Here is a 16,597-nt window from a genome sequence, read left to right on the forward strand (position 1 = left end):
GTTTGATCCCTATCCAGCTGAATTCCTGAGAGGAGATGAAATCCAGGTCTCCTACTTCTCCGCCATCTTGCTCCGCCCCCCTGAATTAATTTTTATTTCTGTCACAAATCCACATAAAATAAACTGTAAGAGTCCAGAGTTTCACTGAGCATACACAGCATGCTGCTAGCTACAGATTGCTTCAGTAAGAAGTGAAAAATCACAGGGAACGCTGGGGGAAGAATAAGCCACAAATATATGAAAAAAACCAGGACAAACAAATGATCGAGACTTTCTATTTTCTTTTAATTTCGTGTTGTTGTTGTTTTTGAGAGAGAGAGAGTAGGGGTGGGGTGGGAAATGGTGCGGGGGGAGGGGCAGAGGGAGAGGGAGAGAGAATCTTAAGCAGGCTCCATGCCCAGCTCAGAGCCCGAGGCAGGACCCAACCTCACAACTCTGAGATCAGGACCTGAGCTGAAATCAAAAGTCAGATGCTTAACCCACTGAGCCACCCTGGTGCCCCAATCTTGTTTTAATGACTCTTTCTGGCAATTTGAATGTATAAGTACAAGTCTCTGAGTTGACTCATTTCATTATCTTAATTTCAAATCTCTCGTCTGGAATTGTAAATTAACAGCATAGACTTATAAAATGTTTGTAATGATCTGTAAGTCTAAGTAGGCAAAATAAGTGCAAAGAAAGTTACCATATGAGTAATTGTGGCTCCATATCTTTTTTGGAATTGTAGAGTCTAAAGAAACACTCAACGTTTACAAAAAGTGGGATGAGTTTTAGAAGAAAAAGGAAGTGAGCAGGTTCCTAAGAATTAGAGGAAATAAAATTTAGTTCCCTTCAAAGGTTAAAATTAAATTGACTTAGCTGAGACATTCAGAATTCTACAGAATTTTATTAAATTATTTCTTCAACAGTCGTAGGTAATGTGGTTGAGGATAATGAAAATTGAAATAAAAATCTGAAAAGTCTTATAGAGGATAAAAAAATGATGATTTATTTATCACTGTCAGTATTCCTTAACAAAATGAAAAGGTTCAGTGTCATTTTGAAAGTAAACTCTGAATAGTAAGTCCTGACGCAAAATAGCACGTTTTTATATACCTCGAGGACACCTGGCTATGTTTCATGAAGATTTACTCTTCAGTGAAGGGTACTACCATCGAAACCTCTTGAACTATAAGACCTCAAATGAATGACATGTGTCCTAATCCATACCTCCGCTCACTGCCCCTGGCGCACACACACTGCGGGTGCTGGAGGGAGATCTCGGTATGGAATTGAGCTCTGCCCATGGGATCCCCTGGAGATGCAGGTCTTGACAGAAAACTGCTATAAGAAAATGCGACACCTGAGGGCGCCTGGGTGGCTCAGATGGTTAAGCGTCTGCCTTCGGCTCAGGTCATGATCCCAGGGTCCTGGGATCGAGTCCCGCATCGGGCTCCCTGATCTGCGGGGAGCCTGCTTCTCCCTCTGACCCTCTCCCCTCTCATGCTGTTTCTCTCTCGCTCGCTCTCTAAAAAATAAATAAATAAATAAAAATCTTAAAAAAAAAAAAAGAAAGAAAAGAAAATGCGACACCTGAATATTTTATGACCTTGAGCAAAGTCTACCTCACAGGACAAGGCTGTATGATGTAGAAGGCTTTCACAGCAATAGGGTCCTTTTAAGAAACTCATACTATTTCTCAAATATGCAAGGCACTTCATTAAGTAGTGCTGCAAGCATTAAAATGGGTACATTAGAGGGCTGCCTGGGTGGCTCAGTCAGTTAAGCATCTGACTTCAGCTCAGGTCATCATCTCGGGGTCCTGGGATGGAGCCCTGGAATCAAGCCTCAAGTTGGGAGTTGGGCTCCCTGCTGTGCAGGGAGGGTGCTTCTTCCTCCCCCATTCCCTCTGCCCCTCCCCCGCTTTCTCTCTCTCAAAGAGATAAATGAAATCTTTAGAAAAACAGGTAAATTATGATCTCTGCTCATGATCCTTCAGCTCTTTTTGTACCAATTAATTTGTTTCTACATCATCTTGTCTCTTATTCACATTACTGACACTATAAGTGCAAGGAGTAAAATTTAACATATCCCTCTACAATGCCATTAGTATGAATTATGTTATTCATCCTGCATTAAAAGCTCTTAAAGTTATCTTATTTTACATAAAACAAGCTAATGCTTCAAAGGAATAGCTTGTAGTTCTTAATACACTGGCAAACACTGAAACTTTTAGGCATGAAGACAACTTATATGGAATTCCGGGACAAATGGTTACCTTGAGCTTTCCACATTCCAAAGCAATATTCACACAGAATCCAAAGTGAAATTATAGGTCTCACTTCATGCTTATAAATACCCTCCTACTACTTAGAGCCACTCAACAGGTTTTCCATAGAAAGCATGGGCAGGCTCTAACAAAATTGATGCTTAAGTAAGCAATATCCTAAAGCAATTCATATCAGGCCAGAAACTCATCTCACCATGAATAATGTGCCAGCTAGTCTAACAAATATTAGTTTATTAATAATCATAATAATCCTAGGAAGTGCACAGAAGCACAAGTCTTTTCGATTGTGATAACATATTCTTCCCTGAAATGATTTTATTAGCTGCCCTGAATATATGCAAACAAGTTTGTAAGTGGGCTTATGTGTTTTCACGCTCAGCTGTCCCCACGTTTTGAGGGACAGAGAGCATATTTATTATGGGTAAAATTGTTCAAGAAAGTAAAAAGTAGAACACTTCATTTGATTTTATTTCCAGCACATCTCCCATTGCCAATGAATAATTATTACCCAAATGGGACCACAACGCCATGATGTATTTGGCTTGCTATTTTTCAATGACAAAGTAGTAAAAACTAGTAAATGCACGGAAGAGCTCTCTAGACACAGACTAATCAGTAAGTAAACTATAAATTGGCAAAAAGGCAATTCCAAGGTAGTATATCTACAAGATTCATACGCCATCAGAGTTATTTTCCACATTCCTTTCTGGTTATAAGTGGAAGAATCCTCCTTTTCTCGGCCAGAGAAGAGCTAACCATCTGGCTCCTAACTTCTCTGACACCATTCCAGTTCTAGCTCCTGAGGGTTGGGAAGTAGATATGGCCACAATGCTACGGGGGAGAACAGAACAGCTGCTTAAAACCAGTTCGCTTGGGTCCCGGGCCATGTGCCTGGATCTGCCTCCTGATGACCATCTGCCCATAGCAAAGGCAGACACTTTTACTTTGCATATATGTCTCTGCCTCTATGCAATTAAAAATAATTATGGCAACCATTTATTGAATATATACTATGGTCCAGGCACCCTGTCGTGTTCTTTACATTTAATTTGCACAAGACCCACTGATACTCATTGATCATCTGCTATGTGTTAGCAGTCAGTTAACGTCAGAGTTAGGGTTTAAGCCCATGTTTGCCTGACTCCAAGATGTGTATTTCTCCCACTTAGCCCTGCCACATCTCTGAGTAGGCACAATCTCCTTTTAAATAGTTTTTGCTCCTGCCAGCATTCAAACATCATTCCCTTACAGTGAACACATGTTCAGCAGATAATGTAAATAAGAACCCCAGTCAGTGTCCCCATGATCAGAAAAGAAAAAAACCACAAGTGTATCAGTGCTTAGAACACTGTCTTTTCCAGCTAGGGAATCATGAAGCCACTTAACCTTTCTATTGAAATGAGCAATTTTCTTTTGGGATGGAGGTCATCTTTGACTGAGCTGAGTCTAAAATGGAAAATAAAAATGCAAAACAGCCATTCATTCTACTAAATATAAGTAAAAATACAAAAATGTCCTAAGAATGAAAATAGATGTGAGGTTATCACAATACCTGGGTTAAATAATAAAAGTTTACATGAGCCATGTTTCTTATCTATCTGAATACATATTCCTTTCTATAAAACTTAAAGGTTCTTTATTTTTCCTCTAACCCTTCCTCTTGGTCTTTAAAAAGCAGATGCCTTTATGGCTGAAAGTCATTTGGAGAATTATAATGGCACATTTGCCCTGCACAGTCTGAATGCAACAGTTCAGGAAAACTAACAGGGCAAATCTGCATGCCTTACTATAAATTATTAGAGCCGTTTCTTATGAACAGGAACACAAAACCCTTCCAAACATGTTGATACCATTGAATCCAAAGTAAGAGTTCAGGGTAATATTAATATATATTTTTTAGTTATACACTTAGAGTAATTTTTGTATATTAAGAAAGGAGAAAGTACAAAATACATACATGCAAATAAATCCGAAACTCTGGAGATGCTTAGTGTATCTAAAGCGCTTCGTACTTTTGGGGAGTCATGATTCTAACAATTAGCAACATTAATATAAAATAACACAACAAAGAAATTCCACTGATACATCTACTATCAAAATCAGTTACCAAATGGACAGCAGAGGGACAATTTATTAGCAAAAATATGCAAGTAAATAAGAAGTTACGGAGTGTCCATATGTACCTCGTACTTTTTCATGAGGTCATTCATTCATACTGGCAATAAATATTTGTTGAGCATCTCCTTTGTGCTAAGTTCTGAGAATTTAGCAGTGAACAAAACAAACTTCCTCCACTCAAAGAGCTTACATCCTTGTTCTGGGCCTGGTCCTGAGTCCGCACAAATAATGACTAGAACTTGACCATTCTACTGGGTCGCTGTGAATAGTCATACCACACCTGAGGCAGGAGCGGTTAGTGGAAAAGGTACTGAAAGGAAGTAGGTGGATAGATGGAAGGTGAGAGACAGGGAAGGAAAGGGGGTGGGGAGCAGGAAGGGATGGGGAAAGGAAAGGAAAAGATGGCGATGGGGGAAAGAACAGGAGCAGAAGGACAAAGACAAAGGTGTACCCAGCAGGCTTTCACATCAGAAAATCCCAGCTCCAAACTGTACATTGCTTCTTCTACATGTGTAAGCTTGAGGAGACGGTTTGCCCGCTCTAAACCATGCTTTCCCTCCCTTTAAAACAAGGCTATGGCTATAATGAGAGTCACATAAGATAATATACATATAAACAATTTGTAATTCATAAAGTACTTTAGAAATGGAAGAGGTTATTATTATTTATTGTTAACATTATTATTATTATTGCTAAATGGGTCAAAGAATATAATTACATAGACTTTTTAAAGTGATATCCAAGCATCCCAACATTTTCCTGTTTATTCTAAGTAAAGAGAATAGCATGTAGAGGTAGATGATAATCTTGGTCACAGGCACCATTAGTAATAATCGAAGTTGAAATATTGGGAGGAAAGGACTAGGTTTAACCTAAGACTATTTAATTTCCAATAAGCATTGAAATTTCCAGGGAAATCTGAAATGCCATTTAATACATCTTCAAAACCACATTATACAGATAGGAAACTTCCTGGCAAGTATTTTTGAATCTTCAGACTGTGAGAGAAAGGAGTAAGAGTTTTAAAAACATTTAATTTTTTTCTAGTTATCTGTATATGAAAAACCTGGTATCTTAATATTAGCAACCTTTATTTTAGTATTTTTATAAAACTGGAATGCATATCTTTTCCTAGTTATATCAAAAGGGGACTGACCAGCCTCAGAAACAACTGGGCTATATAGTACAACACAGTCTTGTATCAGAGATGAGCTTTTGAATCTTTGCTCTGCAAACTAAGTTGTTCTCAGTGAATGTCTTTCCCTCTGCTGCCAATATATAGCTCTGTACCTGCCTCTTGGAATCACTGAGAGTATCTTTTACATAATCAGCCTTGAGTAAAGGGCAACTGTTAATATTTTTGTTAATGACAGTCACAATTTGCCCGGGAGATTAGTTGACATCTTTTCCTTTGACTTATTCCTGAAGACAGAATTATAAGACATTATCTGGGGACTCCTGGGTGGCTTAGCTTGAAATCCACTTGATTTCAGCTCAGCTCATGATCTCAGGGTCCTGACATGGAGCCCGGCTTTGGGTCCCAGGCTCAGCAGGGAGTCTGCTTGAGATTCTCTCTCTCTGCCCCTCCCCCTGCTCACTCTTTCCCTCTCTCAAAATAAATAAATAAATAAATAAATAAATAAATAAATAAAATCTTAAAAAAAAAAAAAGGCATCATCTGGCCTGCCTATAAAACCTGTTTGAAATCGGTTCTATATAACTTCTGGAAAATAAAATGTTGTTAAAACATACCAAAGTAAGGTGCTTGAGGTCCTATACCAAACTACTTACCAGCCTTTCTTATAGCTAACACCAAATTAGATTGTAGCAGCAAAATCCAAGCAAGTTTCCTTATTAAAAGCCTCAGATGACTTTATAATAATAATAATAGCCATTATTTCAATTCACTACAGCTCCAGTTAGTACATACCAGGCACTCAGCTAGTCACTTTACAAAAGCTACCTCGTTTAATCTCAGAATTACATTGTGAAATAGATTGGTTTTGTCACCATTTTACAACTAAGTAAAATGAGACCCAGGGCAACTGATGACCTTTTCCTCAATGACAGAGCTAAGAAGTGGTAGACCATAATTGAAATCCAAATCTGTCTGGGTTATCTCCATCTAAACCCTCTGACTAATTTCTTTCTCAGTACACTTTCCCCGGGGATATAATGGTTAAATGATGATACATCTCCATTAGAAACACTCCATGAGACTCTAAGACCTCTAAAATTTAAAGCTCTAAAAACTGCATGTATATATTGTTCACTAATTTGACTCAAGATGCCAAGAATACAGTATTTCAGGCTAAGAGCTTCAAATACAGAAAAGTCCCTGTGATAAGCCACATCCTACCAAAAAACAAACAATAACAAAACAAACAAAAAATACACAACCCAGTAATTACATAAAATACAATTGTCCCATCTTTGAAAAACATATGTAATTTATATATTCTAAAGATATGCTAAAAAGAACTGTTAATAAGATTTAAGGTTGGTTTCTCCACCTATCTATTACTAAGCATATTGACTAAATGGTTTTGGCTTAAAACTCCAGCATCCCAAATCGGCTTTTATATATAAAAATTCACTGTTGGTGTAAAAGTCAAAAACAAGGAAACAATGCAATTTAGTTATTGGCAAGCAAAGCAAGACTTTGGCACAAGTAGAACTGCAAAATTAATTGTTCCTAATTAGGCAACCACTTAGTCAAGAGCCAAGTTTGACTGTTCTTTGCTGAGAGGTAACCAGCCCTATACACTCTCAGAGGAATCCCTCAGGAGACTGGCTATAGGATGTTTCTCAGGTTGGCTTCAATAACATGGCCACTGAAATCTTTTTAGGGATACCCTGGCCCTCTTAGTTTGCTCTTGTAAAAGGAATTTATGGCTTTATCAATTTTTAGCACAACCAAATTTCGATTTGCTCTAGAAACTGCTATCTGAATTAGATTGAGCAATAAAATGTTGGAATATATCCAGAGATGAATGGTATTTTTTTCTGCTGCATTCACATTTATCACTTGCCCCTGTTCACCACGATGTCAAAATTCTGTATGACTCATTTATCCTACTTATTGTTACAGTTCAGAGGAAGTTCATCACACTAGTTAACCTCGTTCCAAGATAAGGGATTGAATTTCAGTCTTGGAGGATATGACTACTGAATGAAAAAAAAAAAAGGAAGAAAAAATAGACAAGAGAGACTATTCAGCTTCTCCACTCCTTTAGATTAAACAAAATAAAATCAGTGCTTGAGTGTAAACATTTTGCTACTTTCTCAGGCCACAAGTTGAGCTGGAAGGACAAGGGGAATGAGCAGAAATGAAAGTCTTGAAAAACTAACTTTTGTACTATATATCCCTAACCCATTATTGTGTGATATGCAAGTGTTATAGGATAAAGGTTACTTGTAAAGTTCTACACTTCCGAGATCACTAATGTATAAACGTAGATAATTTTTCATAATTGCTCTATAAATCTAAAAACTCTATATGAGGTGTCAGTGTGTATCTCTTAGTCTAAACTACTTAAGTACTTTCACTAAGGCCCTTGCTGTGGATCCTCCTCATCCTCCACCTGCCTCTCCTCGTGCAAAAAAAATATGCACAAATCCATTAGATTACACCAAATAAGTATCACTGGTCATACTTCAATTCCACTTGGTTGTGCGACCCATCTTCCTAGGTTCTTTGTTAATTAGTATCAACCAAAACCTTTCCCTTGTAGTTCTGTGTCAACATGTGCATCCAAAGCCTAACTTCAAGGGAGGAGGGAGAAGACTAGAACCTACTGACAGGGGAAAAAAAAAAAAAAGATGACAGACAGGGCTGGGGTAAGAGAGAGAGTCTGCCAAGTCTGCCAAGAGCCCGCCCACTGGCTAGGAGATGGGAACCCAAACTTGCTAGGCAAATCCTAGCTTGCAAGCAGTGCAAAATAAAAGCAGACATGAAGATAAGAATTCATGCAATTCAGATTAAACATATTTGTTCTTCAAATGTAGTCAACCTTGATAGTGTTACTATTAGGGGCAGGTAGGTATTCTGCCATGAAGTCAAGATACCTTTCCTACTCATCAAATAATTTTGTCAGATGGGACAAAATTTTAAAACATACCAAGTTCTATCTCTCTGTGTTCTTACATTCACTGAAGACATCAATAACCATAAAACTGCCCCCTCTCCCCAAAACAGTAAGAAGCAGAGGATTCAGAAAAGTGTTTAAACTTGTCTTGGTATTTACTCATCTACAACAGAGAAAGTGGTGGAAATGGGAGAGGGAGAAATAAACCACGAGTCACAGAACTGTAAAACTGTTTTGTATCCTTACTATGCACACTTCATCACATACCCAAAGTATTAATTGTGAACTGTTCTAACAAAAAAGGGCGGCGGGGGGGAGGGGGTCGGGTGACCCTCACCCGGTACTTTACCTGCGCCTACCACGAGGGCCCTGGGCTCACAGCTGCGGATACAGTGCAGAAGGGAGTTGGAGCGAATGTTGGAATTGAGGAAGGCCACCACGCAGCCCAGCTTGGCCAAGCCGAACCACACGTGGACGAAGTCAGGCTCGTTGCTCATCAGCAGAGCCACGGTGTCCCCCCTTTTCAGCGTGGAATGGTTCAGGAAGGCGTGGGCCACTCTGCTACTCCTTTTGTCCACATCCTGATAGGTGTGGATGTCTCCCTCATAGATGATGAAAGGTTTCTGGGGCTGCTTCTTGGCAAGACTCAGGAATTTATCCAGGACAGTGAACAGCTCCCCTTTCAGTACGTACATCTCCAACCGAATTCCATAACGTACCACCTTCAGCAGGTACCAGAAATCGTCCCAGAAGTAAGGGAACGCGAGTTTCTGCAAGAAATGCAGGAAGACTAGTCCAGCCGCTAGTCCTGCTAACCATGACAGGAGCATGGGGGCCACCGGCACAGAAGGCAGCTGGGATCCCAGCCCTTCTCCCCAGGTGCAGCTCTCCGCAGAGACCGCAGGTCCTCGGGGCTTCAGGCTGGCACCTGCAGTTCGCGCCACCGTTTCCGGGAGGGAGAGGGTAATCTTGAGAAACAGAATCAGAAGGGTGCACAGAAGAAGTCGCTCCAACGGATGCTGGGCATAAGGTTTGGGTCACCTGGCGGATGAGGGAGAGCGCGCGAAATCAACGCGGGCACTCGCAGGGTCCTCGGAATCTAGGAGCCCGGCTCAGCGCCCCTGCCTGGCAAAAGCCCCAACTGCGGCCCGCGCCCTGAGGGGTCCTCCGGCCCTCTCCAGCCCTCTCCCCGCAGGCTGGGTCAGTCCCCGGAGCCTCTGCGGCCCGCAACAAATCCCACCACCCTCCGGAGAACGACGTCCAGGGGCAGATGCTTTTCCTCTGGGGACAGGCTTTCCGGCGGCTGCAACTCGGAGGCTGAACTCGAGCCTGGAGACGCTGGGGGGGGCGACGGCTGAGAAAGGCAGCGACTTCCCCTCTTAACCCACCAGAAACCGCGCGGGGTGTCTGGGCCACGCCTGGGTCGGGGATGCCCCACGTCTAGTGAGATCCGGGTCCGAGCCCCGCCCCGGATCCGCCCCGCGCCACGGCCCGGCGCCCCGCAGCTCCCCTCGGACGCACCACGCACCGGGTCCCGGCGGACTGCTCCCCGGTGACCCCCGCGCCCGCTCGGAGTGGCTGCCTTCGGCCCGGGCCGCAGATACCCTCCGACTGTTCTTGGGCTGGTGGATCTCTCCTCCGAGCCACCGCGGAGGTGTCGTCCGCCTACCGCCCGCCTCCAGGCTCCCGGCCAACCCCCGCTCGAAGCGCCGCCGCCGGGACAGCTCGGGCCCCCTGGCCGCCTCCCCAGCTGGGTCCGGCGAGGGTGCCGTGACTGGGGCCTCTGGCCGCGAAAGGACGGTCCCGGAGGGAAAGCTGGGGATCCCGGAAGTCGTGGCAAGAGTCGAGGGCAACCAGGCTGCTGGAATTGGGGCGAGAGAGTTCATTCACTAAACAATAAAGGGAACTAAACTAAACTAGACGCTGGAGAGGCGACTGGAAGAGTTGAAATATATGTATTTATATGTATATGTACGTATGTATATATATCCCGATGGAAAGAGAGAGAAAACAACAAAAAAGATATCTATGAATTGGTCAGGTCAAGGAATATCTGAACTCTTTGATTCATAAAACACAAAATTGGGTTGTTGTTCTACAAAAAGTACTTTTAAAAACTTAAAGGTCGGAATTGACATTTATATTGAAATTTTATCCTTAAAATGCCTAGAAGCGCTTTTTACAGAATTTTACAAAAATATTGATTGATGTGGGAGCTTAAGTCCATATCCACACACACCTCCCCTTTTTTTTTAAAGTATAAGATACTATTCTTGGGCGCCTGGGTGGCTCAGTCGGTTAAGGGTCCTACTCTTGATTTTGGCTCAAGTCATGATCTCAGGTTCTTGGGATGAGCCCGGGGTGGGACTGGTGCTGGGCATGGAGTCTGCTTGGGATTCTCTCTCTCCCTCTCTCTGCCCACCCCGGCTCTCACTCTCTCACTCTCTGTCTTTAAAAAAGAAAAAAAAGATACTATTTTCTGTCCTTAAAAATAACTTTTTAAATTTTCATGTGATCTTTTAAACCATTTACCAGGACTTCAAACTAAAGATTCCCAAGGTGGGAGGGGAAATGGAGAGGAAACAAGTAATTGTAAAGAATAACAATAAAATTTTACGCACTGATGAAATTTTACTGAAGGTAAGAAACTGAGGGGCATTTAATTGCACATTTTTTTTTCTTGCAGACACCAGCATCCCAGGCCTCTGCTTTTAAGAAGTGTGAATACATGGTTAATTGCACATAATGAAATGATTAAGCATTGCCTCACATTTCCCTCCTTTTGTCTTATGTTCTGCAGCTGGGTTCTAGCTAATTTCAGATTTCCTAATTAAGAAAACCTGACAATTCCAAGGCATCCTCTGGTTTATTAATCTGAAAATGATTATTTTGAAATTACAGTGAAGAGCCCAGAAGAAAGGCTTTTTACTCGCAGATGAAGAAAATGTTTCCTAAATTTACTCATAAGCTCTGGTCTTTTCAATCCAAAAACATCTTCTCAGTTAAAAAAAAAAAAAAAAAAGCATTAGTATCAAGTAGTTTTCAACTTGAAAAGCATCTTTGAAATTCGATTCTTTTCTCTCCTAGCTGTAGTCTGCTTCAGTTACCTCCTGGAAAACAACATTTGAAGCAGACAAAGACTATGGAGCAATGGGTCTTAGGCTTTTGGATTTCCAGCACCAGTAAAATCTGTCCTCCTCTAGCAGAAAAAAACGACTAAAGAAATATAGGTTGCCATCTTTTAATTTGTTAAATTAAAAACATAAGCACACATTAAAACAATTACCATCTACTGTCACCATTGTTTTATAAAGGGAAGGATTTATTTCAACATTAGAAACAAGGAATATTATTATAATAAAACACAGTCTTTTAAAATAAAATTAGCTTCATGAAAAATTCATTGTGTTACACTTATTTTTCTCATCATGGGCCTGGTAACATCATCCCAGGGCATGGAGCTAAATTTTTAGCAACTACAGCTACAAGTGGGTTGAGAAAATATTTGGCACCATGTGACATACTTTGATTCATTAGGAGAGCTACAAGCCTATGTTGCCAAAATCTATATTAGCCAAGACCAATTCCTTGCCTGAACTCTCACCACAAAAGAAGGAATCAATGAAAATCTTGGGACAGCTAGCAGTATTATATGTACTATTACATCAGCTCATATATCCCTGCTTTTTTTCTATAAATTTGATATTCACTTTCAAAAAGAACCAAAGACAGCTAAGTAAAATAGATATAATTATTTGTTACAGTTGTTAATTATTGTAAAATGGGGGTCAGACAGTAAGAATAATTGAAAGTGAGTAAATTTATCATTTAATTAAAATAGAGGGGCGCCTGGATGGGTCAGTCAGTTAAGTGACTGCCTTCGGCTCAGGTCATGATCTCAGGGTCCTGGGATCGAGCCCCGCATGGAGCTCTCTGCTCGGTAGGAGGCCTGCTTCTCCCTCTCCCTCTCCCCCTGCTTGTGTTCCCTCTCTCGCTCTCTCTCTGTCAAATAAATAAAATCTTTTAAAAAAATAAATAAATAAAAATAAAATAAAATAAAATAGAAACAAAGACATGCAAATAGTCTAGACATTTCTGTTAACATTACTTTTGATCAGGGACAATGCAGTATTTCTCAGGTTTCCTTTTATGAAATACAGAAATTTAATTTTTTTCTTTAATGTTATTTGAAAATAAATATTGTGACTAAATTCAAATCAATGCAAAAAAGAAAAACAACCCTTCCTTTATTTTCAATGTAAATGTGCTCTTCTCTCCCCTTCCCCATTTCTGACTCGACTTTCCCCTCTAACCTGCTCCCAATCCCCTCTACACCCCCCGTTCTGTTGAAAATGAATTGTTTAGTGAGTAGATAGAAGTAAAACTGAACAAAAAGCATCATATGGTAGACCCCGAGTCATCTTATGCCCATAAGATTTTACCACTGTAACTTAAAGAATTTTGACTTCGTGTAGACAAATTACTTGTGTCCATTAAGTATTCTGAGTATTCTGAGGAAATTCAACAGCAGTTATATTTTGGATTATAGGAAGTTTTGGGGGAGAAGGCACAGGTTTAGAAAATCCCAAATGATGCTATGTTGGTACCAAAATACCACAACAGGTATGTGCCATGGGCCAGGAAGCTGAGTTCCTAGACTGTAGCAGTGTTTGGGGAAGGTGGTAAGAGTGGGGTGGACCGTGTGAGGGAGATGGATGGTGAGTTGAGGCTGGGAAGGGGTGAATGTGAGACTTATCCACTTAACACTTCTGTCTAGGAATGGGGTCTTGCTCAGGTTTTAATCACTGTTTTAGTCTCTGATCATAGCTTGGTTTTTGATGGGAAGCCTAACTCTTCCTACAACTGGTTTGGTTGTATTAATGAACCATCATTGCCTACAAGTTTATTCCCCACAAGGACTCATGAAGCCAACTCAACATTAAAGATGAGAAGTGGGTTAGAGGGTTGGATAGTATTAACATTACTACATGTCTCTGACACATCAAACACTTCTTGAAATATAAAATTTTTATAGCACCATGTAAGTTATCCTATAATAATAGTCTGGGAAACAATTCTCAAACAAATTAAATCTTTAACTATTATTTTTGCCACAGACCAGAAACCATGCCTAGAAACTTTTGCCCATCAGAATCCTGCCAAGAAGATATGTATTTTAGACATGAATTTTAGAAATAGCTTTCTGATATCCAGGTACTTCTGTCTGTGATAACTTCCCCTTCCTCGATGTTGGTGTACTATTTGGAAGGGATATTTATCTGAAGTTTTACATACTGATTCTGAGTCCTCAGGGTAGCTTCATTTCTAGTTTATAAGCCACCTACATGGAGGCAGGTCATACGATCATCAGTGAGATAAAATCAAAGAAACTCTTTGGCAACTTTTATTAGGAATTAACAATCTTCCAAATATCACAGTGAGTTGTTCCCTGGGCCCTTAGTTTTGTAAGTCTCATAGGGTCTAAGATTTAGTCTCAAAGGTGTGGGAGGGGAGAGTGGGAATTCTGAGGTTCAGAGTGCGGATATCAATCCTGACACATCAAGCAAATTTACAACACATAAAATTAAATTTTTTCCAACGGCTTAATTATAGTAATTATTTCTCCCTGGCTAAGCAGGTGCTACCGACCTGTCAGCCCTCTGCCAACTTTGACTCGTGCCTTACGACTCAGGGGGTCAAGGCAGCCGCTCCCAGTCTTCAAGAGGGGGATAGGTGGGGGGACTGAAGGAGTCACCTTAACTGATGAGTCATTGCTTCAGTTTTATTTTTCAGCTTTTTATTAAATAAAATTCACAAACACACATAAAGACAGAAACAATACAATAATGACCCCCCCCCCCACCATATTGTCATCGCCTGGAGTTTGTGATTGTTAACCTTCTGCCCAATTTGTTTCAACTCTTTTTTTTCTGAAGTATTTTAATTTGAGACAACATAGCATTCCCACCCTGAATATCTCTAGGTGCTTTTCTGAAAAAAAAAAAAAAAGGAGATTTCACTCCCTAATCACCATACCACGATCACATGCGATGAGATCAATGCTAATTCTTTAATACCATCTAATACTTAGTCCGTATTTGCTTCCAAAATGTCTTGGGGAATTGGTTGATCTAAAACCAGAATCAGTTCAAGCTCTAAAGTCTAAGTTCTCTTTTAATCTAGAAGAGTCCTTATCACAACCTCTTTACCTTTTCCCCAGGCATTTCCTAAAGACAACAGCCCAGTAGTGTTATAGAGTGTCCCACCTTCTGCTTTGATCTCATTGCTTCCCCATGTCTCCTTTAAAATGTTCCTCTGTCCACCCAGGCAAACCAGTAATTAGACCTAAAGACCTGGTGAGACTCAGGTTAAACATTTTTGGGCAAGAATACTTCATTGGACAATCTATATACTTTATGTTGTATTACATCAAGATAAACATGCTATCTAGTTGTGAATCAGTCCATCACTGATAAAGAAACGTACCTTACTGTATACGCTGATATCTATCTTGTTTTGTGTCCCTAATGCACTCTGGTGACCACAATCTCTCATTACGCAGTGATCCTCCTCATTTTCTTTCATGGTTGTATATACTCCATCATGTGGTGAATAACATAACTTACTCAACTTGCTCTCCACTGGTGGGCTTCTTTTCAGTCTTTTGCCATTACAAATAGTGTTAAAGTTAATGAGTCTATGCACATGGTGTATATTTATTTTCAGTGTAACTTTGGGATAGCTTTCTAGAAATGGGATTGCTGAGACAAAGAGAAAACATGTGTAATTTTCCTGAATATTGCCATTTTCCCCTCCATATCAAGTGCCCACCATCAATGTATGAGAGTATTTGGGAAGAGCAATGAAGTCTCTAATGACTACTTTGATTAAACTGGCAACACCGGGGACTACATACAATGTTCCCACAAATATGTACAAGTTAATTCATGTTCAGTATTGTAAAGCATTTGGTTCTGTGTTCTGACACCGTTATTGAAGTGTTTCATTTTTCTTTTTAAGATTTTATTTATTTATTTGACAGAGAGAGAGAGAGCGCATGCACACACAAGCAGGGGGAGCAGCAGAGGGAGAGGGAGAAGCAGGGAGCCTGATGTGGGGCTCGATCCCAGGACCCCGGGATCATGACCTGAGCCAAAGGCAGACGCTTACCCTACTGAGCCACCCAGGTGCCCCAAAGTGTTTCATTTGTATTGAATATACTTTTTAAATTTTATTTTACATGAAACTATGTAATTCAAAATCCATATCTGTGGTATGATTTGGGCAACACTAAATTTCCAGCCTTTTTAGACAGTAAATTACAAAAACATATTTAAAACAAAAGCTAAACTAAAGTAGCAGACCTTTTCAAAGATGAGAAAGAAGACAGAAATGTGGCCTCAACATCCAGACCACACACTTCAAAGAGATAGACTTTTCCAAATCATTACAAGAATATGTGTTCTGATTTGTTACAGAAGGCACATACAAGTTTTGGCTCATTTAATTAATTATATTCATAGGCAGCATAATATAGTATCAGATGAAAACTTAAAGGTTACAAAGAATTTCTGATGCATGCCAACAGGAAAACTTGTCCACTCTTTAAAATTGGATTTTGAACCCAGAGAAGGTTCCAAAAGCCCTCGTATCCATTTTTCTCTGTGTTGAAATTTCAAGAATAAAACTACAAGTTTGATAATACATTCTTTTGCCAGGGAAAGACACCCAAAAACTAATGGAGAAAGCCTGGTACTCTCTCAAAGAGAAGGGTTTTCAACAAAGTCAATATCAGGTTCTGTGGCCCTGTTCCAATAACCTGAGAACGGTACAAACTCGGTAACTGATGCCCTTCTTTAAAGATCAGAGTACATGGGATATAACTTCTAGCAGTAACATGCTGATAGAACCTGCAGATAAATGATTTACCTGGTGCTCAATGATTTACCAAGGAGAGGGTAGGAAGCACAGTTAGACCTGGCTGCTGTCATCTGGCCACATAATTTATCAAAACTCAGGCCAGTGTCTTCATGCAGCTCAGGACCATCTTTGACAAGGCTCTAGAGGAAATGTTAATTAATTAGGCCATCTCACCAGGGAGGCTTATGTCTCTGGCACTCTG

At 40.4% G+C, this 16,597-nt stretch overlaps 1 protein-coding gene across 1 annotated transcript in view; it reads right to left on the reverse strand.

Moving 5' to 3' along the window:
• The window catches only part of SLC27A6 (solute carrier family 27 member 6), a 59,608-nt gene extending 49,499 nt beyond the window's left edge, over positions 1-10,109 (reverse strand). Inside the window, exons 1-2 of the mRNA XM_081827131.1 lie at positions 10,004-10,109; positions 8,825-9,516 (exon numbers count right to left, since the gene is read on the reverse strand). Coding sequence (XP_081683257.1) covers positions 8,825-9,305 — 481 coding nt within the window. The 5' untranslated portion in view covers positions 9,306-9,516; positions 10,004-10,109. The remainder of the gene's footprint in view (positions 1-8,824; positions 9,517-10,003) is intronic.
• Between the last annotated feature and the right edge of the window lie 6,488 nt (positions 10,110-16,597).

The sequence above is a fragment of the Leptonychotes weddellii genome, chromosome 7, assembly GCF_054177405.1.
Source record: "Leptonychotes weddellii isolate Sample4059 chromosome 7, ASM5417740v2, whole genome shotgun sequence".
Taxonomy (NCBI): Eukaryota; Metazoa; Chordata; class Mammalia; order Carnivora; family Phocidae; genus Leptonychotes; species Leptonychotes weddellii.